Genomic DNA, 27279 nt, shown 5'->3' with positions numbered 1-27279 from the left:
TCAATGCCCACTCTCTGCTCAGCAGTCTTCACAACTCTTCTCTCAATAACTCCAGACCATTCAGAACTCTGAAGATCGTGTCCTCCCGCACCAGGCTCCGTGAGCCAATCATCCCCATCCTCATGTTCTTCTGTCATATACATCCTAAAGTATTGTTCCAGGTTTACTTACTCAATCCCATTTAGAATTTTGTACAGCTTTATGAGGCCTCTCTGAATGATTTTCTCAAGACTGAAGAGTGTTAGCTTGTATAGTCATTGTTCATAGCTCATTCCTGCAACACTGGAGATCATCCTCATTGCTCTCCTCTGCACTGCCTCTAAGGCCTGAACAGACTTATGTTATGGTGACCTGAACTGTACAATAATATCCTTGTATTTGATATAGCGCTTTTCACGACTTCTAGACGTCTCAAAACGCTTCATAGAATATACTGTAAAATGAATTGACTGTATATTTGTGGGCGAAAAGCAGCAGCCAATTGCGCACAGCCTGAGAATGACATCTACAGATCTAACCTCAACTGATTTACCAATATTTGCCCACAAAATACACAGTCAATTCACTTTACAGTATATTTTGTGAAGCGCTTTGAGACATTTTGAAGGTGTGATGAGGTGCTGTATCAAATGCAAAGATCAATATAGCCCAGTATCCTATTTGCTTTGTATTGCTGCCTTACATTGTTTTGACATGATGAGCAATGAGTCAACTGACACCTTAGATCTCTTTCAGCTTCCTTCTTGGCAAGTTCAATCCCATTCATGGAATCCTTGTGTTTCTTATTCTTCGATTCTATAATAGAGTACATTACATTTATCAGTATTAGACTTGTTTTCCCAGTTATTGGCCCACATGCATACCCTAACAAGCTCTCTTAAAAGGACCTTTGCATCCGATTCCAGTCACTGGGAAGCTTACAAAAAGTTCTTGTTACCTGCTTATCAGCTAATGAAAATTCAAACCTGCGCTTGTCAGATGTCAAATAGCCAAGTAGTGACTATCTTCCTTTTGGGGAGGTAGGGGGAATCCCCATATGCCTGAGCTGGCTCCAAGGTGTCATGCCTGGCAATGAAATATTGGAATCGGGCAAATCCTTTTTGGCAGGTCTATTGCATGAGCCAAGCAGGACCACAGTACTCCAAGACATATTAGCTACTTTGGGGATTATTTTACCTCTGTCTAAAAAAAATACAGTTGTCTGTCAAAAAACTTAAAGACAACATCAACCTTTCCAAAACGCAACAACAAAAAACTGGCCCTTTATGATCCTGAGCTTGTGTCTTCTTGTCCTGCTGCCTTTGCAGATGTGAAAGTGTTTTTGCATGTTTACTTTCTCTATTCCTGTTAACTATATTTTTAACCTCTTACAAAGTATCAATAACAATATTGATTGGTAGGTAAAAAGCCTTTCCCTGAATAGTCAGTGGGAAATAATTTATTAACATGCACATCGATCATTTTAAAAAGTATATTTTGTAGATGGATTTACCAGAGTCAACAGTCACTTAGATAACTATACGAAGAACACGTCCCTATGTGGGAAAAAAATATTACCCAGCATTGGGAATATCTACTCTATAGCATCGTCAGTGGGTTCTTGGTCAAAAATGAATGATACCTTTTTCCTCCTAGAATTGGCTGATAATAATTACTGGACATGTTGGGCTAGAAAAAGCACTCAAGTGGTCAAAATTGAGCATAAATGACACAACTGCCTCAAGACATAGTGTGGACCTCATACAAAGAACCCCAAATACTGATATACAATATCTCTCTTCAGACTTGAGATTGCCTTTGAGCAGAGTTCTCATGATTCAACATGAAATTCCCAGCATTAGATACACTTCACACCCTGATAAACATTTTCCTGCACTCACACCTATTTATGTTGCAGTTTTCCCATTCAAGCTGTTTTTCAACCTCAGCATTGAAAACATCAAATAAAGCACTTGATAATTGCTGCTGGAAGTGAGAATTTTCCATTGTCTCAGGCATAGAGTTATTGAGTCATGGTTTGAGCAGAGAGTGAGCTGTACATCACCTTGGCTCAGCTCAGTTGGTAGCATCTTTACCTCTGAGTCACAAAGGTTGTGGGTTCAAGCCCCACATCAAGACTTTTAGCTCGTTCTAGGCTGACACTGCAATACATTGCTAGGGAGAACAAGTTGATCTGAGAATCTGTCCTCCTGTTCAGATAGACATTAAAGATCCCATGCCCCTTTGAAAAAATGGAAGTTTCTCCCACTGTCCTCCCAGTGTCCAACAATTGCCGCCCCTTAACCCGAAAAAATTAGTCATTCAATCAAATGCCAGTTTGAGGAATTTGCTGTGCACATGCAAGAATTATGATTAAGATTATTGTTAGTGCACAGACTGATGCATCTTTAGTAAAATATACAGTACTGAGAATTCATAAAATAGCACTACACAGAGTTAATCATTCTTGTCTACAACTAACCTCAAGAGAATTGATTCAGTGGCTATTCGTTACCATTGTTAATGCTGAACCACCATGTACTGAGCATGTAGTCCCTGAAACCCCCCAAATAAACCATTAGCCTTGAATTAATGTACTTTATTGGGTAATGTGCATGGAATCATCTGTATGAATAATCACGGATTAGAAAAAACTCAACCCGACAGTGAACTTGATAAATATTTCACCCCGCTGACTTTCATATATCATGTACAGCAGTGGTTGCCAACCTTTTTGGTCGGCCAACAAAATATATGTTCACAATACATTTATGGCACAAATCAAGCAATACTAAATCAAGAAAAAAAATGTAAACAAAATATTAATTTAAAACAGACTAGTGCAAATGTTTGGCAGGCCACTCCTTGACGGCCCTCCGGGCCATGGGTTGACTACCACTGATGTACAGTATCTCCAACTGCAGACTGAACCAATCCAAATAATCAGAGTCAGATCATTTAGTGGGAAGCTAAGCAATTCCAGGCATCATGCCTGGGGCATTCCAACTTAACCCCTGAGTAACAGTGGGTAAATGTATCCTTCCCCCTGAGCTAGCTACTCAAACCCAGGATCCTGCTCTTTCCCCAACCCTTTTAATATCTTCACTTTTTGAATTGACTTCTTTTAATGTCAGAGTTAATTCAGCTTGCTAACCCTTAATGCAAAAAAACCTCCCACTTCATTTATGCTTGTCAGAATAACCTTGAGCTTATGCCACATGTTGCCAATTTGCCAACCAATTCAAATAATCTGGACGAACAGAAAGCCATACAGTTCAGATGAATGTATGACGTGCTCATTCAGAACTCTGCAGCTCGTGTACTGTCCCGCACCAGGCTTCGGGACCACATCACTCCCACCCTCGCTCGCCTCCACTGGCTCCCCATCCCCCAGAGGATTGATTTCAAGATCCTCATCCTCACCTACAAGGCCATTCACAGCCTTGCTCCCTCCTACCTCTCCAACCTACTATCCCCCTACCTACCTGCCCGTACCCTCCGTTCCTCTGGCTCCGGTCTGCTCCACGTCCCCTGCCCCAACCGCCCTACCATCGGTGGTCGGGCCTTCAGCCTCTCAGCCCCGAGGCTCTGGAACTCCATCCCCCAGTGCCTTCGCCTTGCTTCCTCCCTTTCCTCCTTCAAGGCCGGTCTCAAAACCTTTCTCTTTGACCGTGCCTTCAGCTCCCCTCTCGACTCTCTTCCCCCTCCTCGCTCCCTCCCTTCCCTCCCTCACCCTGACCATTTCCCCCCTCCTCGCTCCCTCCCTTCCCTCCCCTCACCCTGACCATTTCCCCCCTGCTCGGGTCATGACCCAACTGTGCAGCGCCTTGGGACGTCCTCCTGACGTGAAAGGTGCTTTATAAATGGAATCTTGTTGTTGTTGTTGTTGTCTTTGGAGTCTATCATATGCTGATCATTACAATAACAATCTTTTTGTTATGCATTTACAATGGAGATCTCATTAGAAACACAGAATGAAAAGATGACTATTTTAGTGTTTGGCGTATAATAAGCACCACTAATCCACACAGGGAACATGAATATTGAGGTTTTATGATTACAATATATTCATGAAAAGCAGTTGCAATTCCACGTTTTCTTCATGTTAATTCATATTTCACAATTCCTTAAACATTATCCATGAGTAATAATTTTTCCACTAATTCAAAGGCCTTTTTCAAAATTACTCAGGTGTTTGGTAATGGGTGCTTGTCAGTTGATAGAATTTGATACAATGCCATAAAGGATAAAGGTGGCTTTGCTCATCTCAGTCAGCTTTCTCTAATGTAACCATAATAAGACCTCTGCCATGATAGAGTGCAACATGATATTGTCTCAGCTACTTTCATCACACTTCTTTCTGTAGTGATGAGATAATCTTTTTTAAATACTGTTCGCTGAGGGGCCAATGCGTCTGGAGATATTTTGCTGCAGTGTCCAGATGCACTTTTATGACCGTGACCAGGTATTGTGATATAATCTGGCTCAGGAACTATTTGTGTCTCTCCTCTGCTTAAGATGTGCCCCTTGTTGTATTGGTTGTTTTGAAACAAATGTGGGATCAGACAATTGGACCATACTTGTCTTTCCTGGTTCTCCATATGTCTATAATCCTATGTAATTTAAGGAGGTCAATAAAAGAAAGGCAGATGAACACCCCTTCTCAGAGAACACTGCCTGCTATCTGAATGAGATCATTTCAGTTATCAAACCTCACACCACAGAGTAGAAGTATGTTTTGACAGTATGCAAAATTTGGTAATAAGATTGGCACTAGAGTTCTATTTTAAAAGGCCACTGTGTTTTTGCTATATCTTATAAACTATGAATGTTAATAGCTAAATATAATCTATTTTTTGTCAGTGAACAAAACAGAGAAATCTTATAAAGAGTTTCTTATAGTTTCATCTTTCATCCTTAAGTTCATCTACAGATATGATCACTATACTTTATAGTACATCGCTTTGAATGATGTGATTAGGTGCAATATCAATGCAAGGATTATTATTATTTGAATAATTTTTTTTACTAAATCATGTCATTTCTTGGCTCTACCACCAAATTGGAGCCTTGAAATTCATCTAAAGGCATGAAGTACAAAGTATTTGTCTACAAATTGCATCCTTGTGATTTGCAAAACTTCCCATTAATCTGATACTTTCTGAGCACTTATGACTGTTGAAATATTCAATAGGAATTACAAGATAATGTAGCCTGAAAGTCAAAATTGCAGATCGGTTCTGACATTTACATTACCATCAGCAATAGAGAAGTAAACAAGCCAAGCAACTAACAGATGAAGAGAAAAATATTTGCAATCATTGAGTTAACGTGGCACTGAGGAGCATACAACGGTATGTTACAACGATGGTTCTTGTCTTATTTAAAATGGAACAAAGCACAAACTTTTGTGGCAGCTATGGGACCAGCAAACTAATAATAATAATAATCCTTGAATTTGTTATAGCGCTTCTCATGTCTTCTAGATGTCTCAAAGCGCTTCACAGAATAGACTGTAAAGTAAATTGACTGTATATTTATGGGCGAAGTACACTGTCACTGAACTTTACACTAAATCCCGTGAAGTGCTTAGGGATGTCCTTTCAATGTGAAGGGCACTATATCAAATGTAAGAATGGTTTGATTAACGTCGGAAAAGAACTAGAAAGTCCGAGAACAATTGAAGCAGAACAGGGTTGTGTTGAGTTAGCAGATCTCAGCTGAGCAGAGTTATAGCTGGAGCTAAAATTTGCTTTGGGAACAAGGTACATGACCAATGTCTGGTGAACGTGTTCAAATCCATTCACTCCCTGGCACCTCCTTACCTCACCGACCTCCTCACTTCCCAATCCACCACACAGTGCCTCCGCTCAACTGGCACCGGTCTCCTGCTCATCCCTCACACCCTCCGCATCCCCCATTGGAGGTTGCACTTTCAGCCACTACGCCCCAATACTCTGGATTGAGCTCTAGCTCAATCCCACCAACTTGCCCCTCCCTCCTCTCTTTCAGGTCCCACCTGAAGACTTTCCTCTTCATCCATGCTTACGGCCACCTCGCCCCTCCCCCTGACTTAGAGTCAAGCTCCGCCACTGTTAAACTCTCTGAGACACTACCCAGGGTGGAGGGCGCTATATAAGTGCAAGTTGTTGTTGTTGATTCTTCCTGAAAAGGATGTGATCAGAGCTGAGTCAGCGCTATAGTTCTGAAGAGCTTTGAGACTTTTTTTATGCGAAAGGCACAATACAAATGCAACATGTCATAGTTCTGTGGTTGTAGTTGTACACGTTCCAATGTAGATGGGACACATGGAACTCTCAATCTGATTTGAATACTCGCAAGCATGTGATGGGTTTCTGCAGGTGTCGGCTACCTGGCTGTCTAAAAAAAGCCCTATTGTTGATGCCCTACTGTTTAAGCTCGCACATAAAGAACAGCACTTGGGCAAGTGACCTGATAGTCCTTTTTGTCCTTAGCATGTATCTCTACGTGAGTTAATGCCATCGGGAGAGGAGAGAAAACTGCAGGGAGAAAATAATAGTCAAAGGGCAAGAGTGTCAGAATTAAATGGATATTCATTCAAAAAGCCAGCACAAAGGCCAAATGGCTGTATCTGCGCTGTAAAATTTTACAATTCTATGGAAAGCTGAGTGGTGAAATAAGAATAACACTTTCCAAACCTTAACCCTTCAAGGTTTAGATGAAGAAAGCTCTCGAGCCACTTAACGTATCCTTCTAGATGCCTTCCCAAACAACTTCCCCTTAGCATCAAATGGTTTGTTAAATAATCCCAGTATCTTGTCCTTAATTACTTTCTCTGGTAACCCGTTCTCCTCTGCGATTAACCTTGGTGTAAAGATTGCATCTGTTGTAAAGTTGAAAAAATAAACATTTAAATGTGTTTTGGACAAGTTGAAGATGTTACACAACTGCTTTTATTTGTGAGGATATTTTTAGATTTTGAAAAAATGCAGCTTGGATTTTTTTTAAGAAAGTGAAAAATTATTTTGGGAACCAGATGGATGGGAGCCAAGAAAAATAAAGTTTCTGAGGAATCCAGACTGTTTTCTACTTAATTTCACGAATTACTCAATCCCTCGACGATTGTCCAATGGCCAATGTTGAAACAGACTGAGAACCTAGAAGCCAATGACTGCTGACTATTAATGAGTTCTCTGAAAGATTAAACACGTAAATAGCATCAGTTACAAATGCTCGTTCTTGAGCAGTGTTTTAACACTGTATCTACCATGCTGTATTTAGCATCAGTTTTGAAACCAAAACTGAATCGATAAGTTATTTACAGCCAAACCCTCCAATAAAATATACTAACTAATTTCCCCACAAGTTGCATTATATTCAAGCTTATATACCAACACATTAAACATATTTCCTTACTCCACACGCTTAATAATAATCCCTCCAAAACAAAAAACAATAATAAATTGGTCATTTTCAATCCACGACTGTTTGTGGGACACTGCTGTGCGCAATTGGCTGCCGCATTTCACCCACAAACATACAATCAATTCACTTTACAGTCTATTCTGTGAAGCACTTCGAGACGTCTAGAAGGCGTGAAAAGTGGTATATCAAATGCAAGGAATATCATTATTATTATTAATATTATTATAACATCACTCTAGAGCCTAATTTGCCATAATTCTTAACAGGATTTGTTCATAAAGAATCCCGTTAGAATTCCCAACAACTCGTAGGAACTTCACTTCGGAAGCAGATCATGCTGGAGCAGAGCTTCTGTTGGTTAGGCATAATGGACTTTGATTGGAGCGAATCTTTACTTACAAAGAATGTCCAGCACGGGAACAGGTGACTTGTTCCGTGCTGGTAATACTCCATGCTAGCCTTTATCCATTCCTTACTCCCTCCCATACCTTTCTATTCACCTCTCCCTCATGTGTTGGTCTAGCTTCCTTTTGAATACATCTCTACTCCTGGAATGATTTGTTGCTTCCCAGCTTTGCTCTTTCCTCTCGACCACTCCCTTCCTGAACTCCTCCAATTGGGTTTCCATGCCGCCCACAGCACAGAAACAGCCCTGGTCAAAGTGATAAATGACATTCTGTCCATCTGTGACCAGGGCTCCCTCTGCCTCCTCAGCCTTCTTGACCTCGTTGCTGCCTTCGACACCGTCAACCTCTATCCTCATCCACTGCCTCTCCTCCCACCTCAACCTTCACGGCTCTGTCCTTGACCGGTTCAGATCGTACCTCTCACACCACCTCAACTTTATCTCCACAAACGATTTCTCCTCTAGCCCCCGCACTCTCTTGTGACATTCTTCAGGGCTCTGTCCTTGGTCCCCTCCTCTTCTATATCTATATACTCCCTCTTGATATCATCCGCAGACATGGGGTCAACTTCCACTTGTATGCGGATGACACACAACTCTACCTCTCTGCCTCCACCTTTGACTCCAGTATTAATGTTGTCCTGACAGAATGTCTGACAGACATCAAGTCCTGGATGAGACCTAACTTTCTTCAGTTGAACGTTAGCGCATCCACACCTCAGGCAATGACGGCATCACCATCCATGGTTGCACACTCCAGCTCACTGAGCCAGTCTGGAACCTTGGCATCTTGCTTGATCCTCAACCATCCTTTCTACCCCATATCTGCACCATGACCCGCTCTGTCTTCCCCCACCTCCGTAACATCGCCCGGCTCCGCCACTGTCTCAAACCGCAGGCCGCCGAAACCTTCATGCACGTTTTCATTATATCGAGGCTCGACTATGCAAACTCCCTGCTTGTTGGTCTCCCCAACTCCTCCCTCCATAGGCTGCAGATCATCCTGAACTCGGCAGCCTGCGTCCTCTCCCGCACCAGGGTCCGCGACCCTATCACCCCCATCCTCGCCCAACTCCACTGGCTTCCCATCCCACAGAGGATACAGTTCAAGATCCTAGTCCTCACCTTCAAAGCCCTCCATGGTCTTGCTCCCCCCTACCTCTGCGACCTCCTAACCCCCTTACATCCTGCCCGCTTCCTCTGCCATTGGTGGGCAGGTCTTCTGCCACTCTGCCCCCCTTCTCTGGAACTCCATCCCACAGTCCCTCCACCTCGCCCCCTCCCTTGCCTCCTTCAAGACCCATCTCAAGACCCTCCTATTCAAATGTGTTTTCGATCTCCCTGCTTACCCCCCTTTAACCATCACTTCAGGAAGCAATTTCCATATCCTCACTTCTCTCTGCTTGAAGTAGTTCCTCTTAAATTTTATTTTTATGAATCATGGATTATGTAACTGGCTACGTATTGAAGAGTGCTTTTAAGAAATACCACATATTAGTGTTTACTAATAGGAAATCTATAGACATTAGCAATAAAATAAATATTTTTGAAAACAAAAGAGAACACTGAATTTATATAAAGAGCCCTAATGAAATAATATCTGAAAATACAGCTAAATATGGGGTGAAATGTGAAGCATTTCATAATATTTTTAATCTATTCATTATTATGTTGAACACATGAAACGTATTCCCATTCCTTAATTATTACTGCTCAGTAGACACCTCATCTCCAACTTCTGTGTGCTGGATCTACCAACAAAATTGTGTGCCATCTTCAGAAATAAATGCTTGGCAAATCTTTTTCTGTTTGGGAAGGAGATTGTACAGATTCCCTGCAAGAGAAGCACTTTATGACCTAGCAACTTACAAGGCTCTACTTATACTGGCATTTCGACCACAAAATACACCAGTCAATCCACTTTGCAGTATATCCTGTGAAGCGCTTTGAGACATCTCGATGATGTGATAAGGTGCTATACCAAATGCAAGGATTATTACTAATATTCTCACAACAAGTGCATGTTAGTCCACAATTGGGCTGAAAATTGGGATGGATTGAGATGTACTGTGTCCCAAGTGCTCTGGGATGCCGCCTGGCATGGAGGGCGTAATATAGATGCAAGTTGTTGTTTTAATGCATAGCGAGCTACTTGGGAGGACCACTGAGAATTGTGCAATGTGTTGCATTGTATTTTGTTGTGTTCCATTGTATGTTGTTGAGTTGCATTACTGTATTTGTTGGATACTCCTTTAAGAGTAAATTGATAATTAACAAAAGGGCCAATAAGAATAAGGGCAGGAAGTATTAAAGGACACTGGGAGTGGGACAAAGTGTGTGGTTAAGAGTGGTGGATTTTTGAGTGTTTGGATTGACAAATAAAGAAGCCTAATAGCACACCCTTGATTTGGATCGAGTTATATTACAGTATTCTGTGATATTGCATTCTATTGTGTGATGTTGTGGTGTGTAATTGTTTTGTCACAGAAAGCTATTTCCTTCCCGATCCTGCAATATAATCATGCACCAGAAATAAATTGAAATGAACACATTGAAAGTTGCCAATATAAATTGCATGACACATAGCACATAGAGTTGGTACACTCACAAACAGTACAAATTAAATGTAGTACCTTATGCCTGTTCTTTATTTATTACCACATTTGAAAGGATGCTATCTCAACTAAAACAACATAATATTAAAATAGTCATGCAGTTGTTCAGTAAAGGGGATCTTTTACAGTTGTCAATTTTGTGCTTTATTTGACTGCCTAGATAGAAGTATTTTCAATGTAAAGCACTCACGTAAGCTACACAATTCAACTACTGAAATAAAACCTGTTGTCTAGAACAGGGTTTTCCAAACTGGGGTCCATGGAATCCTGGAAGGAGTGCTCCCATGGTTTCATTGCAAAGTTCAGGGCAGTCTTTTGTAGGAATCTATGAAAGAGGAGTGAGGCCTCACTGCGCTGCAGGAAGCATGTGCAGCCCGAGTTGGGAAGAAAGGGTCTTCAATCAAGGTATCTAATATGCTGTGTGTGTATGTGGGGGGAGCTGGGGGAGATTGAGCCCAGAATGTTTGGGAACCCCTGGTCTCGAAGGAGAAATGAATGCTTTTAATTCTGACCCCTCTTTCCTGAAACCTTCCATTTCTGGTTTCTTTGTAGATCATTGAGTTGTTCCAAAAATTCAAGCTAGGGACAGCTCTGTAATTAACCCAGATAACGTGCCCAGATTACTTTTGATGGATGGATGTTCAAACTGAGAAAAGCTAGTACCATAGACTCAGCTACCATTAACTTATCCTAGCTCATTACCTCCATGTGTGTGTGTGGATAATAAAAATGTTTGCACTTCCGAAGAAATTCCACCCTCTTTGCATTTGACAGAAAAATATATGATAATGAATGTAAAGCACTGTCTCTTTTGCAAATCCTTCTCCTTTAACACTATGAACAATTTCGTAGAGCAATATCCTACCATGTCTAAGTGTTCCCATTAAATGTTGATGGCATACTATTCACTACATTTCAATGTTACATTTCTTAAATAATGAATGAAATGTATCTTAAACCATCTCAAGTATCCACATTCCAGAGGCTCATAGTAATGTACAGCACTGAAGACCGACCATTCAGCCCAGCGTAGATCTTTAAAGAGCAATTTGTTCAGTCCCATTTACCTGCCTTTTCCCCGTACTCCTATAAATATTTTCTTCTTCTAGATATATATTTAATTATCTTATATTGTGTCCATATGTTAAGTATTTACTCAGTTTCTTGAACTTGCTCCACTCTTGACCTCATAACGTCATCAAAATGTGATTAATATAAACACAACACAGACAACAAGCCTCATTAAAATAACATTTTGTTCCTTTGGTAAGATGTTGTTACAGAAGGGACAAAAATTTTGCAACACCAATTAATAAGGATATCAGGGACATTCTGTTTCCAAAACTGCACGTCATATCTCTAGTGGGCAATATTACATCTCCTATTGTGAGCTGGCACACATTGCGTTTCTACATGTTAGATAATATAATAGTTAATATTTTACCACAAGCAACAAGACTAAAAATTTTCAGCATAAAAAGGCGAGAATAAAGCCTCAACTGCCTGGTACATCATCTACACTCTCCTTCAATGTCACTACCTAGTGTAAATTGAACCGTACAGACCTTGAAGCTCCCAGGTTCAAATTCCTGCTAAATTGACTAATCTCAGCCAAGGCTGTAGCAGCAGCAGTACAATTGATGTCAGGACCCTGAGCTACGGAGAGAAAATTCGGACCTTGATATTGTTCTCATCTGACATCCGCACAAGTCCACTTTCCACCAATGGTCACCAGATAGCAACTTGAATGTGTTAATTCTTCCCAGCTCCCCATCCAAGAGATGGAGAGGCCAATCATAGCTCCACAACCACCCTCTACTGCTGGCTTGGCAGACATCAGGTAACTCAATACAGATTACATTGCATTTGCACAAGATAAAATCAGATCTAATGACAATATATTTTTAAAAATCCTGTATAAGTGAACAAATGTGGCAACAAAATGTGCATGTCACGTGTCTGCAACAATATAGAAACTTTTGTAGGGTTTGCAAGGGGTTAAAAATGGAAGGCTCGAGAGCAAGCTGTAAGATCGCCCCGAGATGAAGTTTCAAACGATGATCTACACTTAATCATCAGCTACAAAGCACCAGGAGCTTCCTTTCACCACATGGTTTCATGGAAATCAACAAGAAGATCAAAGTCTGAGCCGAGTTCAGCTTGAAACTCACCTGGGTACCTGCAGGATTTACTATTTAGAAATGAATTTGTGATAACTGCAAATTAGACCTGATAATCCCTCCTCTCTCCACTTTACTTTCTCTCTGCTTCATCACTCAAAAGTTGCATTTATATAGTGCCCTTCACGTTGGATAATGTTTTGGAGTGCCTTAGAGACAAAGATAATAGTCTTTGTACATATCTCTTTCTTCCTCTTCTCTCCAACGGTTAATATTTTACCACAACCGACAAGACTAAGAATTTTCAGCATAAAAAGGTGGGAATAAAGCCGCAACTGCCTGGTACGCTTTCTTACACTCTTGCATCAATTTTCATGTGTATTGTTCTCACACCCACACACACATTCTGAGTGTCTGTACATTTCTCTATCCTATACTTCTTTCATAAGCACGTCACACAAGCAAAATAAAAACTGCCTTTGGGGGCGGGACCTGGCATTGACTCAGAAACAGACTGACAGAAAGACCAGGCTGACAGGAATATAATAAGAGGAGAACTTCAAGCAGCACAGTCAGTCTGAGAGCGACCAAGAAAATAGCAACAGGCCTTTGGAGTGAAACAGCAGAGATATTACTAAGGAGTAGTATAAAAGGAACACTGCAAAGATTAAGTACGTTTTTTTTTAATTAATGCTGTTAAAGAGACAGTGGCTGAGAAAAGGAAAAAAAAGTAATAGAACAGAGAATTCAACACCAGAAGATTTGCCTGTGTAGATTGTAGTCCAAAAGCTTTTCATGCAAAACTCTGGGAGGAAAGCACAAGAGTGTCAAGAAACTTGACAGCATCTCCTGAAGAGTACAAGACAACATAAAGATTGCTATAACAACAAGCAACTTGGAAAAGTTTTAGATTCAGGATTGAGTCTGACCCTGCAGCATGAGCAATGTTTTAAAGAGAGCTTCTTACAACTGTTAAGCGGAGTCTTCAAAAGAAGTGCATTTGAGAAAAGAATATGAAAAGACTTCAACAAAAATTGTGAAATTGACTGGAAGAAAACGAGGGAGTCTTTGAGTCTGAGGAAACTAAAAATTTGGCACCACAAAACAGTGATCACCACATTGTGCAGCAAGTGGCCCCTTCATCACTGACCTGTGAAATGTTCCTGCAAAAAATGAATAGTATAAAAGGTGAGTCTTCATTCTCTATCTTGTCTTCATGTTCACTTATTTCCAGCTCAAATTATTTTGTAGTCATTCCATTTCTGTTATGATCTTATATGTTTAATCTTATACTTTTTGTTTAAATTTATTCCGTACTTCACAAATAATTACAAGACATAAAGGTTGAATGTGTCATCGCATTAATAAGTATTTATTTGGTTTTATGTATTTTTAGATTGGATAGATGGATAGATGGATAGATAGATAGATAGATAGATAGATAGATAGATAGATAGATAGATAGATAGATAGATAGATAGATAGATAGATAGATAGATAGATAGATAGATTTTCCTCACAAAATACCAGTCAATTTACTTTACAGTATATCCTGTGAAGTGCTTTGAGACATCTCTACGACATGATAAGGCGCTATATCAAATGCAATATTATTATTAAGGATTATTATTATAATAGATAAATAGATTGTTTCAATACATGAAATTAAATATTCTCCATTTATCCTATTTCTAATGCTTAATGCATGAAAGTCTCTAAAAAGCTATTTGAAAACAGCAGCCGGCACATTACATAGATCCAATCACTTTTGAAGAACAATGGTGAATTTGCTTTGGAGTATAAGAATTTTGCAACTCCTCTTGATTTGAATGGTCCTGTATAAATGCAAATTGTATTACATTGCTCAAAATAGTTTATGTTGTTTTATGCTGAATTGCAAATGAATGAGCTTGGCTGTGAATATCTGCAAACTGGCTGCAATTATTTATTATTTGAGCAAATTTCAAGTAAAATCATCATTGATGAATGATGTTGATTTAGCAATTAATTTAGCAGAATTTAACTTTATAATAATAACAATAATCCTTGCATTCGATATAGCGCTTTTCACGTCTTCTAGACATCTCAAAGCGCTTCACAGAATAGACTGTAAAGTGAATTGACTGTATATTTGTGGGCAAAATATGGCAGCCAATTGCACACAGCAGTGTCCCACAAACAATCGTGGATTGAAAATGACCAATTTATAATTTTTTTTTGTTTTGGAGGTGTGTGGAGTAAGGAAACTTGCCCAAGGTTTCGCCCTGCCTGGAATTGAGCTCAGGTGTGTCTCTTGCAAAGCGAGTGCTGTGACCACTGAGCTACAGGACTCCACAATCGAATGTTTCTTTATTATTCATCTACAAATACACGGCCACTACGCTTCACAGTAAAAAAAATCATGTGAAGAGCTTTGAGATGTTTCAATGATGTGATAAGATGTTATATCAAATCCAAGGATAATAAGAAATGTTGAAAGACATTGCAAAAAGATTGACTTCCTCCTCTGATCCTCATTGTAACAATGCCTTTCCATGTGACAGCTGAAATAAACTACCTTAGTTGCAAAATGTAAATCAGTCCTGAATATAGTCCAACATGAAAGAAATCACCTTTTCATATTCAGACATGTCGCATATTTCCAAATCTCTTATAATCTTAAATTCCCATCATTGTTTTTTCCTAATCCATGAGGACTTTTCAGGATAGAAAAACTATCCAGCATTTGGGTTTTATTAAGTGCTACACTGCGAGGTGAATTGTGCACTTAGAGTTAATTATTCAATGTGCTAATAGCATCCTCTGAATGCACTTTATGTACCACTTGAAGGGAGTTTTGTTACAAATCCTTGGTGATCTTGCCAAAATCGATAGGCATTAATGCAAGCACCCTTTCCTGGTTGCTACTGAAACGCAGCATCACATTGATGAAATTTTACCTTCAGATTTTGTAACTGGCTTTTAAAATTCATGCCTTTTCTTTACTCTGTGTTTGTCCACAGCATGTGAAAAATTGGATTGAAGCCTCCTTGTTTTAACAATGACTCAAAGCCTCCATCTAGTGAAGAAGATTTGACACTGCAAGAACCATCATGATATTAATATCTCCACCTGTTGACTCGACCATCAATGGATGTGTCAAAACTGACCTCATTCAGCAGCATTATAACTATACTGGGAAATTAAACAAGAGAGAGAATACTGATGGGATGGGGCTAACAAATGTGGCATTTTTGATTATCTGCAGTTTCATAGTCTTTGAGAACCTAATGGTACTACTCGCTATATGGAAAAACAATAAGTTTCACAATCGCATGTACTACTTTATTGGTAATTTAGCCCTGTCTGATCTTCTGGCAGGAATAGCTTATAAAGTGAACATCCTAATGTCCGGTGATAAGACATTTAGTCTGACACCACTGGTATGGTTTTTGAGAGAAGGTAGCATGTTTGTAGCCTTGGGCGCCTCTACCTTCAGCCTGCTAGCGATAGCAATTGAGAGGCACATGACCATGATAAAAATGAGACCCTATGACGCTAGTAAAAAGTACAGAGTTTTCCTCCTCATTGGCGCCTCCTGGCTGATTTCCATTTTACTTGGTGCCTTGCCCATCCTCGGTTGGAACTGTATCTGCAACCTCCACGATTGCTCAACCGTCTTACCTCTGTACTCCAAAATGTATGTTGTCTTTTGTATCGGCATCTTTAGCGCAATTCTGCTGGCCATCGTGATACTTTATGCTCGTATTTACATACTGGTGAAAACAAGTGGCCGCAAAGTTTTGAACAGAAAATTCTCAAAGAACAACTCGGAGAGATCGATGGCTTTACTGAGGACAGTAGTGATCGTGGTAGGAGTCTTCATCGCCTGCTGGGCCCCGCTTTTTGTTCTCTTACTACTCGATGTGGCCTGTAAGCCCAACGATTGCAGCATTCTTTATAAAGAAGATTGGTTTATTGCAGTAGCGGTCCTCAATTCTGCCATGAATCCCATCATTTACACCCTGGCCAGCAAGGAGATGCGCCGGGCCTTCTTCCGCCTCCTCTGTGGCTGTCTGGTCAATACCAAAGTAGCCAAATCGTTGCCAAGTCAACCAGGCGGAGAAAAAAGCAAGTCCAATAGTAGCAATTCACAGAAGCCAAAGGAAGCAGAGCTCTCGCAAATCATTACCCCATCAAGTGTAATCAAGGCAATGAATCAATCAATGACCAATGGAGAACTGTGAGCTGGTTGTAAGCTAACGTGCCTTATTAAACAGTATTATTAACTTCTCACCTCTTGTGAACTTAAATTATTATTTTTTTTAAACTCTTAGCTACCTTCAAACACTAATTTTTTTTAAGACTCCAGAACTTTGCAAAGTTCTTTGGTTTCCTTTAGGTATATGTACGTTCATATTGAATGCTTAGATATTATTGCATATTGTACAATGAGTTTTTACTTATTTGTGTTACGAGTCCCACAATATCATAAGCATGTTATTGTGAAAACAAGAGAACATTGCACGTATTTCTTACCCTTCAGAGATTTTGTCAGGCTCACTCGCACCTGCCCTTTGCCCTGTCTCCACCCACAGTCTCAATTTCCAGTGGGAAAAAGTAATGATAATCATAAACTTCAGAGCATCAGCTCAGTGTTCAACACAGCCAGTGTTTCTGAGAGTGTTGTACCAGATAAGGAATTATGAGCTTCACCAACATGTTTTGTTATACAAGTTCAGAGAATCTGACCTACTGCAAGTTGCAAATTTGTAACGTTTACACAGTAGAATCACAATTACTATAGAGCAATAGACCATTCAGTCTATCACGTTTTACCCTGGTGATTTTCTCCATATGAGCCACCTTGTCTAATCCTATTCTTCTGGTAGTTACTTATGCTCTCCTCTTTAAGCATCTATCTAAGTCCCACACTATCATAAGCATGGGAAAACAAGAAAAATAACCTCCACTTCAACTATGGTTTGTGGCACAGTGTTCCGTGTTGTAAACGCCTGTTGAGTTAGATGATGTTTTTCTGACTTGCCCTCTGTAATTTTCTTAGATTTGTGCCCTCTCATTACTGACTCACATTGTAATATTATGTGTTTTTTTATATAAATATAGGGTGATCTGATTGTGTGGCACATTTGAATATTGGAAAGATTTGAATGAGATGTAATTGAATCGCATGAAAACAAGCAAAAGAAAGTGCCATACCAAAAAAATAGGATGCTTTACGCACCTAAGGACAGTTTTGTAACAGAAGTTGCAGACTTACTAATTCCCAGTGATATGATTCATTGTCCCTTTGAATCAGTGGCATTCAAGAATGCTGGTAATTGCAATGTGGTTAGCTCTATCTGTTGGGCTTGCATTGACTGGGTAGGTAAATATTTCTTAAAGTGTCAACTTTGCCCTTTACCACCTAGTCACTGTTGTTTGAGTGTGCATTTCCTGTCAGCAAAAACAACCACTTACAAAACCAGTATTGGATTACTGGCACTCCCTCTCCCAAAGCATGTGTACCTAATGACAATAAGCAATAAATGTACATTTGGATCTTACAAATAGTTAAAAGATGTCAAATCACTCATTATGGAGTGTGCATGTCTTATGTGTTGAATCCTGCACATGTGTATGGCAAACTGAATACATTGTGTATCCATTGACTCTATATGTGTGTTGTAAACTGAATGCATTGTTTATCCATTGACTGAACCTGAATACATGTTTGGTTGAGAAGACGCCATTTGATACTCTGCACTGGTGATGACAGTGTCAGTGTTAACTTTTTCAGTATCTTAAGTCGGTACAGCAGCAGTGTGAATGGTGTACTTCCTCCCTACAAATGGCACATACTCTGCAAGCAGAAGCATGTCGATGCTAGCTTTTATGCAGTGCATGTACTATACCTGTGCTTTTGGCAACAATCTGTTATTTGCAGCTTTGTTGTTTTACAAAAATGGCTTTCGTTATTTAAGGAACACTCCTAGCTTTGTACAGTGCAATGTTATTACAGCGTAGTTTTCAATGTAGTGTGCCACTTACAATGGTGCAGATGAGCCATGCCTGTGCTTATGTGTAAAAGTGCCAGCGTAGAAGTCATGTATGTTCTAGTTTTCAAATAAAGGTGTCTTAATCAAGGATTTTATTATTTTGCTTGGTATTGTTGATCTGAAATGAAGAATGCATGATAAAGCCAAATAAACACACATCTATTTTTTCATTGAGACACCATTCTGATCATGAAATAAATCCTGAAAAACAAAAAACTCTTTTACCCTCATGACATGAACATTTGATTCAAGCAATGAATGTTGATGTTTTGTGTGCACATGGGCAGTGAATTTAATTGCCCTAAAATGGCTTTGTTGAACTAAAAGAGACACGGTCCTATTTACGAATATTTTTACTGAAGATTATGGGATAACAACAGAAGCTGCTGAGTTAAACCTTTACTGGTAGACCCGTGCTAGCTTCTTGGGCTTTAAATATGCCACTGATCAGATTCCAAATTTGACTCCTAATAGGAATGGGAAATTCAGATTCCATAATGAAAAATCTCAGCCACAGAACGACCAGAATCAGTGTGTGATCACTAATGTTGTGGCATCATTGTGTAAGTTTCACAATGCCATCAAACACCAAAGCCCTGTGCTGAAGTTTCACTCGGGTCTAAATTTATTTTATTGACATAGTATTTCGGAGCGTGCAGTATTTGGCAAATGGCTGAATTCAGTTTTAACCTTGAAGCCCATTTTCTGCAGTCTCTTTGAAACACTTACAGAAAACCGGCTTCAAAATGAAATAATAATACTTGCATTTGATATAACACCTTATCACGTCTTTGAGACGTTTCAAAGTGCTTCACAAAATATACTGTAAAGTGAACTGACTGATATATTTTGTGGGCAAAATGTGGCAGCCAATTGCGCACAGCAGTGTCCCACAAACAGTCATGGATTGAGTGACCAAATTAATACTTTTTATTCTTATTTTTTTGAAGGAATTACTGAGGATTTGCCAAATTGTGCACACTCTGCACTGTTCTGATAATAGAGTACATCTAGACTTGGGGGACATTTTTACCCATCCATGTGAAAACCATTAGAAATTTATATTTTGTTGATCTCTGCAAAACCAAATAACAGGAGCAGAACCGCTAAAAGGTTTAGGAGCACAATAACCCCAACTTCCCCTCTGTTATTGTTATTCAGGTAGTGAGGAAAGCCAAGATGATTTTTCGAGGACGTTTTGTGCATGTGTGAAAGTCTGACATCATCACGATGTTGACGGAACCTCAGAGACTAGCAAGCACGCTGGTTTCGATTCTCAGCATAATAAGAACTGAAAATAAATAGTTCAGCGTCCCGCCTGTGAGCAGACCACCAGGACTGACAACAGCCAGAACATCTCAGTGAATCTCTCGATTTACAAGGTGGGGGGGGGGGGGGGTGGACGGGTGGACGGGATGGGGGGCATAAGGCACTATATCAAATGCAAGGCTTATTATTAATAAAAAATGGGTCAATTAACAGCCATGGAATTAGGAATTGTCTGGGGAATTTCTGGCCTTTTGCACTGAATTTAGAGATTGTGATAATCAACACATGACTTGTCCCTGTGTTTGCTGGACGAAGGATCTATTACCTCCCCTCCCCCCCACGACACACTTCTCAACAGTCACACCAAGAAGGTGATCAGGCCATGAACTGGAGTTGGATCCTAACTGTAGTTTTAGTCAATTTAGTTAAGCCCATATCCAACAGTAGAACATTGTGCAATTTAACACAAATTGTTACTAAATCAACATTCTTATTCAGATGCATTATGGAGTTGCAAACCGATGGACATTCATATTGCTATGTTTGGGTTATGAGCCAGGCATGTGTAAGTGAGTTATGATGAGCTGAGGTGTGTGTGGTGAGGGCATGATTTTGAAGCAAGAGGCTTTTTGCACTTCTTTAAAAGTAGGTGGATCAATCACTGGAGCAGGACTGGTCAAATGGTGAACCTGGTCAAAATTTATGTCTCCTGTTTTTGAACTTCCAAAGGGTCCCAATCAAAGCAAAATTTTTGTAAGATTAATTTTGCAGATTTTAGGGTCAATGTTGCACTACAGTATTTTTTAATTAACAAATCTGTCTTGCAGTAACTAACAGTACATCACGAACCTTATTCCAACTTGAGTGAACCCCACTCTGAAAATAGGTTTAGTTGGAGCAGCATTCCCAATTGGAGGTGTAACAGACTTAGAATCCTTTGAAACTCCATAGCCAGTAACTTCAGCTGGAGACCGTTCGAGTCATCAAACTCAAGCATTTAATGCTAACCGGTGGGGGATGGGTGATTATCACATAGAAGGAGCATAGGATTAGACAGGACCAGAAGTACTCATTGTGATCTATATCTCTATAACATATTTGCCTCAATATTTACATTTCTATGGTAAAACCACAGCCCTCTGGTTGAAGTTGCTGAGTTTTAATGTATTTCTTTAACTTTGTGATGTACATCCTTTTTTTCTCTTCCCTCTGAATCTCGGAAGGAGCAAAGGCCAAATGCTTCAAAAAGGTTCAAGAAGCCTGGGAATGCTTTGAGAAATGTCGATAACCAAATCATGAAAAAAAACCTAAGAGACATTTGACTTATCGAATTTGTCTCAGTTCAGTTTCACGTGAGACGTTTATATAAAATGCTCTTTGTGTGAAACAAGCCCTGAAAGCAGGGGAGTATTTTCTCGTCAAAGAACCCTTGCTTCGTTGAATGGGCAAAGTTCAAATAGACAGGCTGTATTTGTTAGGATTCAGAGGGCATTGCTTCCACAAGAAAAGAAAAAATTGTACAAGTTGTGTTTTTAATTAATTGAAATTTCTGTCTGCTTTTGAAATTCTGTTAAAGCTCATGGGAACAAGAACTTACTCTGTTAACTATAGCTGCAGCTTAACTTCATTTGGAACAAGATTCAGTGTGTCAATACAAGATCCTGCTTCAGCTGACAAAAAAAAGCACTGTGGCCTTGTCTGGTTGCAAAGATTTCTGAAATATTGATAGTGTCAGATCGCACAAAAAGGTTTAGCTTAAGAGGCTAAGTGACATGCTGGGTCCACACACTGCCCTTTCATTACTGGAATCTGGGCTTTACTCCAGTTCTGATGGACTCCTATCCAGTTCATTATAGCAGTCCAACATGAAACAAGGTTGGCAGTCCTAACCTAATCTCTAACTCACACTGGTACAAGTACAATGCTGGTTACAATTTAGGACAAATTGCCACTAAATTGGTTGGTGTCCAGGCACATTTTGAGGGCACAGTAGAGGAAGCTAATGGAAATAATAATAATAATCTTTGCATTTATTATAGCCCCTTGTCCATTGGTGGGACATCTCCAAGGGTCTCACAGGATTTGCTGTAAAGTGTAGTGATGGTGTATTTTGTAGGAAAAATGCCAATATAAATTCACACCACTAAGGGAAATTAGTTTGGCTTGGCAGCCAAATTCCACCCCATAGGGTGATACACTTTAAATGCTTTCCTTTCTTCAATATTCCTGTTGCTCAAGTTAATGAACACAAAACAACACCAAGATTAAATGATGCATTCATTTGGTTTGTAGTATTATTGCTTCCTGTAGGGAAGGAGGAGACTGTAAAATCACCCACTTTGTGGGATCCGACACATGTTTTGTGGACATGTTGTAAGGTAGCTTTATTATCATATATCGTACATACATACTCTTCTTGGTCTTTGCTTGTTCCTGATTGACTGGGTGCATCTATGAGACATAACGATTGCATAGAAAAACTTATCTGCAGTGCTGAGACAGGATATAGTTACACAATCTTCGGTTATGTATTGTATCTATGTTGAGTCCGTTTTTATTATAGATCTGCCATTTCTTTCTCTCAGTGTTAATTTGAGTTTGACAGCACTGGTTTAAGTGATAATTACCACAGGTGACAATTCTCACATTGCATACTATATTTCACACCTTCCCCCACCCCCCACCTACCCCACCTACTCCATAACTGTAAGAATGGTGACGAAATGAAGGCAAATGCTGCCTCCAGGATTGGAAAAACAGTCAGGCTCTGAAGTCCCAGTTAAGGTGAAACACTGGTCCATGCCTTTATCACCTCAAGGCTGGACTATGGGAACTCTCTCCTCACCGGCCTTCCCGGCCCCTACTTACCTGCCTGTACCCTCCGTTTCTCTGGCTCCGGTTTACACATCCCCCGCCCCAACCAGTGGTCGGGCCTTCAGCCTCTCAGCCCCTAGACTCTGGAACTCCATCTCCCAGTGCCTTCGCCGCCTCCTCCCTTTCCTCCTTCAAAGCCGGTCTCAAGACCTTTCTCTTCAACCGTGCCTTCAGCTCCCCTCTCGACTCTCTACACCCTCCTCGCTCCCTCCCTTCCCTCCCCTCACCCTGACCATTTCCCCCCTCCTTGCTCCCTCCCTTCCCTCCCCTCACCCTGACCATTTACCCCCTCTTCGCTCCCTCCCTTCCCTCCCCTCACCCTGACCATTTCCCCCTAAGGCTCGGGTCCCGACCCAACTGTCCAGCGCCTTGGGACGTCCTCCCGATATGAAAGGTGCTCTATAAATGCAATCTTGTTGTTGTTGCTGTAAGATGAGGGCCAGAATTTTTAAAAATCAAGTCATGAACAAACCTTCATGACAAAATTGATGATGAGGACGACATTCAGTTTCTGTGTCATTTGGAATGGATGGAAAATGTGACAAATAATTAAATTTTCACCTCAGTAATTCTAACCACTGTACTAACACTGCATATTACTGTTGTGTTACATCTACAGATGTCTTGAAAATGGAATCGAAAGAGTCAGTGATCTCAAGACGTCCAATGATGATTAAAATGAATGTTTTTAAAGTTGCTTGTATTTGATTAAACCTACAATTTGATTAGACTGACAAGCACTGCCCGATTTTAACCAGAGCCACCAGAGAACCACTTATTACCAATAGGTAAGAACAACGTGATCTGACATTACAAAAAGATCAGGAAATATGTATGGCTGTTTGCAGACAAATTCCATACACACTTTTGCAGTGATCATGCTGATCAGAGCTTTGATTGCAGTATGATCCTTCTACCCCAATTACCTTATAACTTCCAGTGCAGGATATTCGGAGAACAAAATCATAAGTAGTTCTCCCCTATCAGTGGATAGAACATCTTTGGGGCAGGTGAGATTCCAATAGTGTTTTGTCCTGGTTTGCAGTGCCCCCATGTGGTGAATCGCAAATGACTGAGGACGACCACTCAACCTGCAAATGAATGAGTCAAGACTGATATTCTAGAGTTGCCAACTTTCCAGTTTCTCAAAACCAGATGAGGTCCATCACCTTATAATATGCTTTATGCACATGCAATGTATTACCATTTGGGAAGGAACATATCTCAAGAACTCCTCACTGCCACACCAACATGGTCCCTTCACTCTCCAGATGTGCACTGAAAATCTGTATTGCTGATAGTCATTTTTCACAATCTGAAGTTGTTTCACTTCAATTTAAAAGAAAAACAACAAACCAAATATTTGTTGTTTTATTGCCAACAGTCATACAGTTTTTTTTTAATAATCAACAAATACAAATGTAAACATAGTTTATGAAAATCATGTTACAATTCATTTATATTCAAAACAGCAGCCTGTGAGATACGCACCCTACAATCTGATCAAAAGGCACATTTTCCATAGCACAGCTAAAAATTCAGTGTTGTCTAACTGAACTTGTGAAACAAATTCTCTTATCTTAAGCAACTGTTTTGTATGCTTTAAAATTGTTGTGTTAACCCTTACCTGGCTGAATAAAGAAGCACTCTACACAGTTAGCACAACACCAGCGCTCTAAGAGTTGAGATGAAGGCAGCACAGTGTCTGATACTGTGGCCGATTTTATTCCACACAATTCTGCTAAGCTTGATGGTGATTTTTCATCTGCCATGAAGCTGACAGTAGTTGTAAAGACTAGTCAGTCAGCGATTTCTCTACTGGACTTATCAAAGTGACAGGGAATGGTAGGCATGGATTTGATACAGTAACATAGTTCGTAAAGCCATCATTCCAAATAACAATTCATATCATGAATGTACTTTCATCAACTCAATCATTAACTCCTTGAGCTGGTTTGAATGAAGAACAAATTTAATGCAGGCATTTTGTGCGTTTTTTTAAGTGAGCTCTTTAAAAAGCTGGTACAGTATGATTACTACTAAGCAAATACCTTGAAAATTGTTTGGCATATTTATTACATCAAAATGCTCCATTATCTACGATGCACAATCATAAGGAAAAAATTGCCACACTATTCTTTCAATTTACAGAATAAAATAATGATACAAATTTCAAGAATCCAAGAATCTTTTTGTTTATCTCTGTACAATTCTTAAATAATTTAATTATACTGTGGTAGTTGCTGGTTGGTATAAATCTCTGAGTATTGAACAAGCCGCCTGCATCCAACCATACAATCCACCAGAGTTAAACTGCTGTACCAATGAAATGCTCTTGTTGGAATAATCTGTTATTTCTTATTCTTAAAATGTACATAGCATTGATTTCCTTACAATAATTCTTACATTTGGTATAGTGCCTTTCACGTCAGGAGGACGTCCCAAAGCACTTCATGGGATATACTCTGAAGTGAAGTGTTTTGTGGGCTAAAGTAGCAGCCAATTTGCACGTAGCAATGTCCCACTACAGTTATCAGTTATAGATATATATGTCTGTGTTGTGTGTATGTGTGCAAAAATGACCTTAGTACTCCAAAGAATTAAAACGGTCGGTGAGTGAACTCAACAGCAGATACTTTGTCAAGAGTTTTCATGTAATATTGATTTCTAAAGCTAATATAAAATGACACAGTCATAAAACAAGTCCACATAAAGACATTGCAAGTAGGTTTCAATTTACAGCTGTGAAGACAAAATGAACCAAACATCAATCCTATCAGCTTCATCACCAAATACTGTAGCTATTTGACTTTTTAAAAAAAAAGATTGTGGTTCCTTAAAATAGTAAATGCAATGAAAGTTATTTCTATTAAATACTTTCCTTTAAACATTTCAAATATTGTGCTTCTTTAGTAAAATGCTCACTGTGAAGACATCGGAAAAGAAATCCTAAAATATCATTTCTGTATCATTTGTGCTGGATATCAGCATTTTATCTCTACAACAGTGAATAGTTTGACAGCGGTTCCAGGTACATAGATTCAAGTTGAAACACAGGGTAAAAAACATCTTTGCCACATTCTTTGTCCATTGCGGGTTTCTGCTTTGAGTAATCGCAGTAAAAACTTATCTTCCTCTGAATCAGGCCATGCCAAAACCAAGTCACATAAATCACAACTCCATCCCAAGATCCAAAGATCCCTTCTCCCTGTTTCTGCTAAGTAATAAAGCAAGGAACAAGAAGTACCACTGAGTCAATAAAATCCCACAACTGACCGCGGTCGTCACTGCTTACTCTCAACTGGTTGCTTCAGGCATAGTTCACTCCCCGCTGAAACTATAGGCAAATTGTTGTCACGGTGATGGCAGATAAGGTGGCTAATGCTCTCGAATATATGATCTTTAGTCCGAACCTTTAAAAGGAAATATATCAATAAAGGATATGCCTAAAAGAGCTACTGGATGAATCAATCTAGCTTAGTATCTTAACATTCTACTCAAACATTGCTATATTTTCAAACATTACACATTACACTTTTCAGATTTGTATGTTAATGATAACATTTTTAAAAATGTTTGCTACATCAATTTTTCCTTAAATTTTCTCCCCTTTTCTTCTCGGGAAGGCATTGGAATCCTGTGTTCCTTCTATGGGGTATGGTTCCATAGGTCAAGGTTACCCTCCGGTAACTCGCCCGAGTAGCCATTATTCTTGTTTGAGCCTCGACAGTGCATGTGGTTGGGCTGTTTGATTGAATGGTTTCACAATCAAGTCCAGTCTTGTCCTCACCTATTTCCGTACAATGAATTGGCACCAAATCATCAAAATTCAGAAAATAAAGGGTGATTTCTGTAGCTGATACACACTGCAGAGATCTATCTCACAGGGGAACAATCTAAACAATGGTTTTCTGTCTCAGAGTCTGGGTTGAACCTATAGGAAAAACAGAGTTAAAGAAGCATTAACATTCAATATATTTGGTTTGATTACTTACAATTCCTTCAGGATCCACCAGGAGAAGGTGTTTAGCCTGGCCATTATGCATTCCTGTTAATACATAGGATCCAGGATTAGTCGTGCTTTTCCTAACAAGGAAATCGCCATCGATCATCAAGAGCTGCTCCGCATCCTTCCTGCTCATTTCCCCATGATACCATGCTTCCTCCTCAAGCCATTCCTTCCTGCTGGTGTCTGTGCTGGTCCTAGATAAATGAGGACTGGCAGACGAAACAGGCACAGACCTGTTTGAAACATGCCCACCTGTTTGATGCTTTAGAGCATCTTCAAAGGGTTCTGGTTACAACGAGAGAGAAATAGAGAAAAATGTTACTAAGTTCTTCATTGAACATGCCTGCCACATCAACGTCCGCTCCTTCAAGTATGGTTCCTTGGATGTCTTAAGACTGTCTATTAATGAACACAAACAAAAGAATACAAAGTAAATTTCCAGGATGAATTACACCCTCAATATAAAGTTAGCTATGCTACAGCCAAGGATGTGGGTCCTGTGCGCAATTGGCTGCCGCATTTCATTCACAAAATATACAGTCAATTCACTTTACAGTATATT

The 27279-nt window shown here is 39.8% G+C and overlaps 1 protein-coding gene across 1 annotated transcript; it reads left to right on the top strand.

Moving 5' to 3' along the window:
* Positions 1 to 13056: 13056 nt before the first annotated feature.
* On the top strand, positions 13057 to 18653 carry LOC103182841 (sphingosine 1-phosphate receptor 3). Its single transcript, XM_007899998.2, has 2 exons — positions 13057 to 13715; positions 15530 to 18653. Exon 2 carries the CDS (start codon positions 15620 to 15622, stop codon positions 16751 to 16753), a length of 1134 nt encoding a protein of 377 aa, XP_007898189.1. The 5' UTR covers positions 13057 to 13715; positions 15530 to 15619; the 3' UTR covers positions 16754 to 18653.
* Positions 18654 to 27279: the final 8626 nt, after the last annotated feature.

The sequence above is a fragment of the Callorhinchus milii genome, unplaced genomic scaffold (genome assembly GCF_018977255.1).
Source record: "Callorhinchus milii isolate IMCB2004 unplaced genomic scaffold, IMCB_Cmil_1.0 Scaffold1, whole genome shotgun sequence".
Taxonomy (NCBI): Eukaryota; Metazoa; Chordata; class Chondrichthyes; order Chimaeriformes; family Callorhinchidae; genus Callorhinchus; species Callorhinchus milii.
This window is presented reverse-complemented; position numbering and strand designations above follow the sequence as displayed.

Coding starts and splice junctions, on each gene's coding strand:
- LOC103182841 (XM_007899998.2), top strand. CDS start 15,620: ATGATATTAATATCTCCACCTGTTGACTCGACCATCAATGGATGTGTC.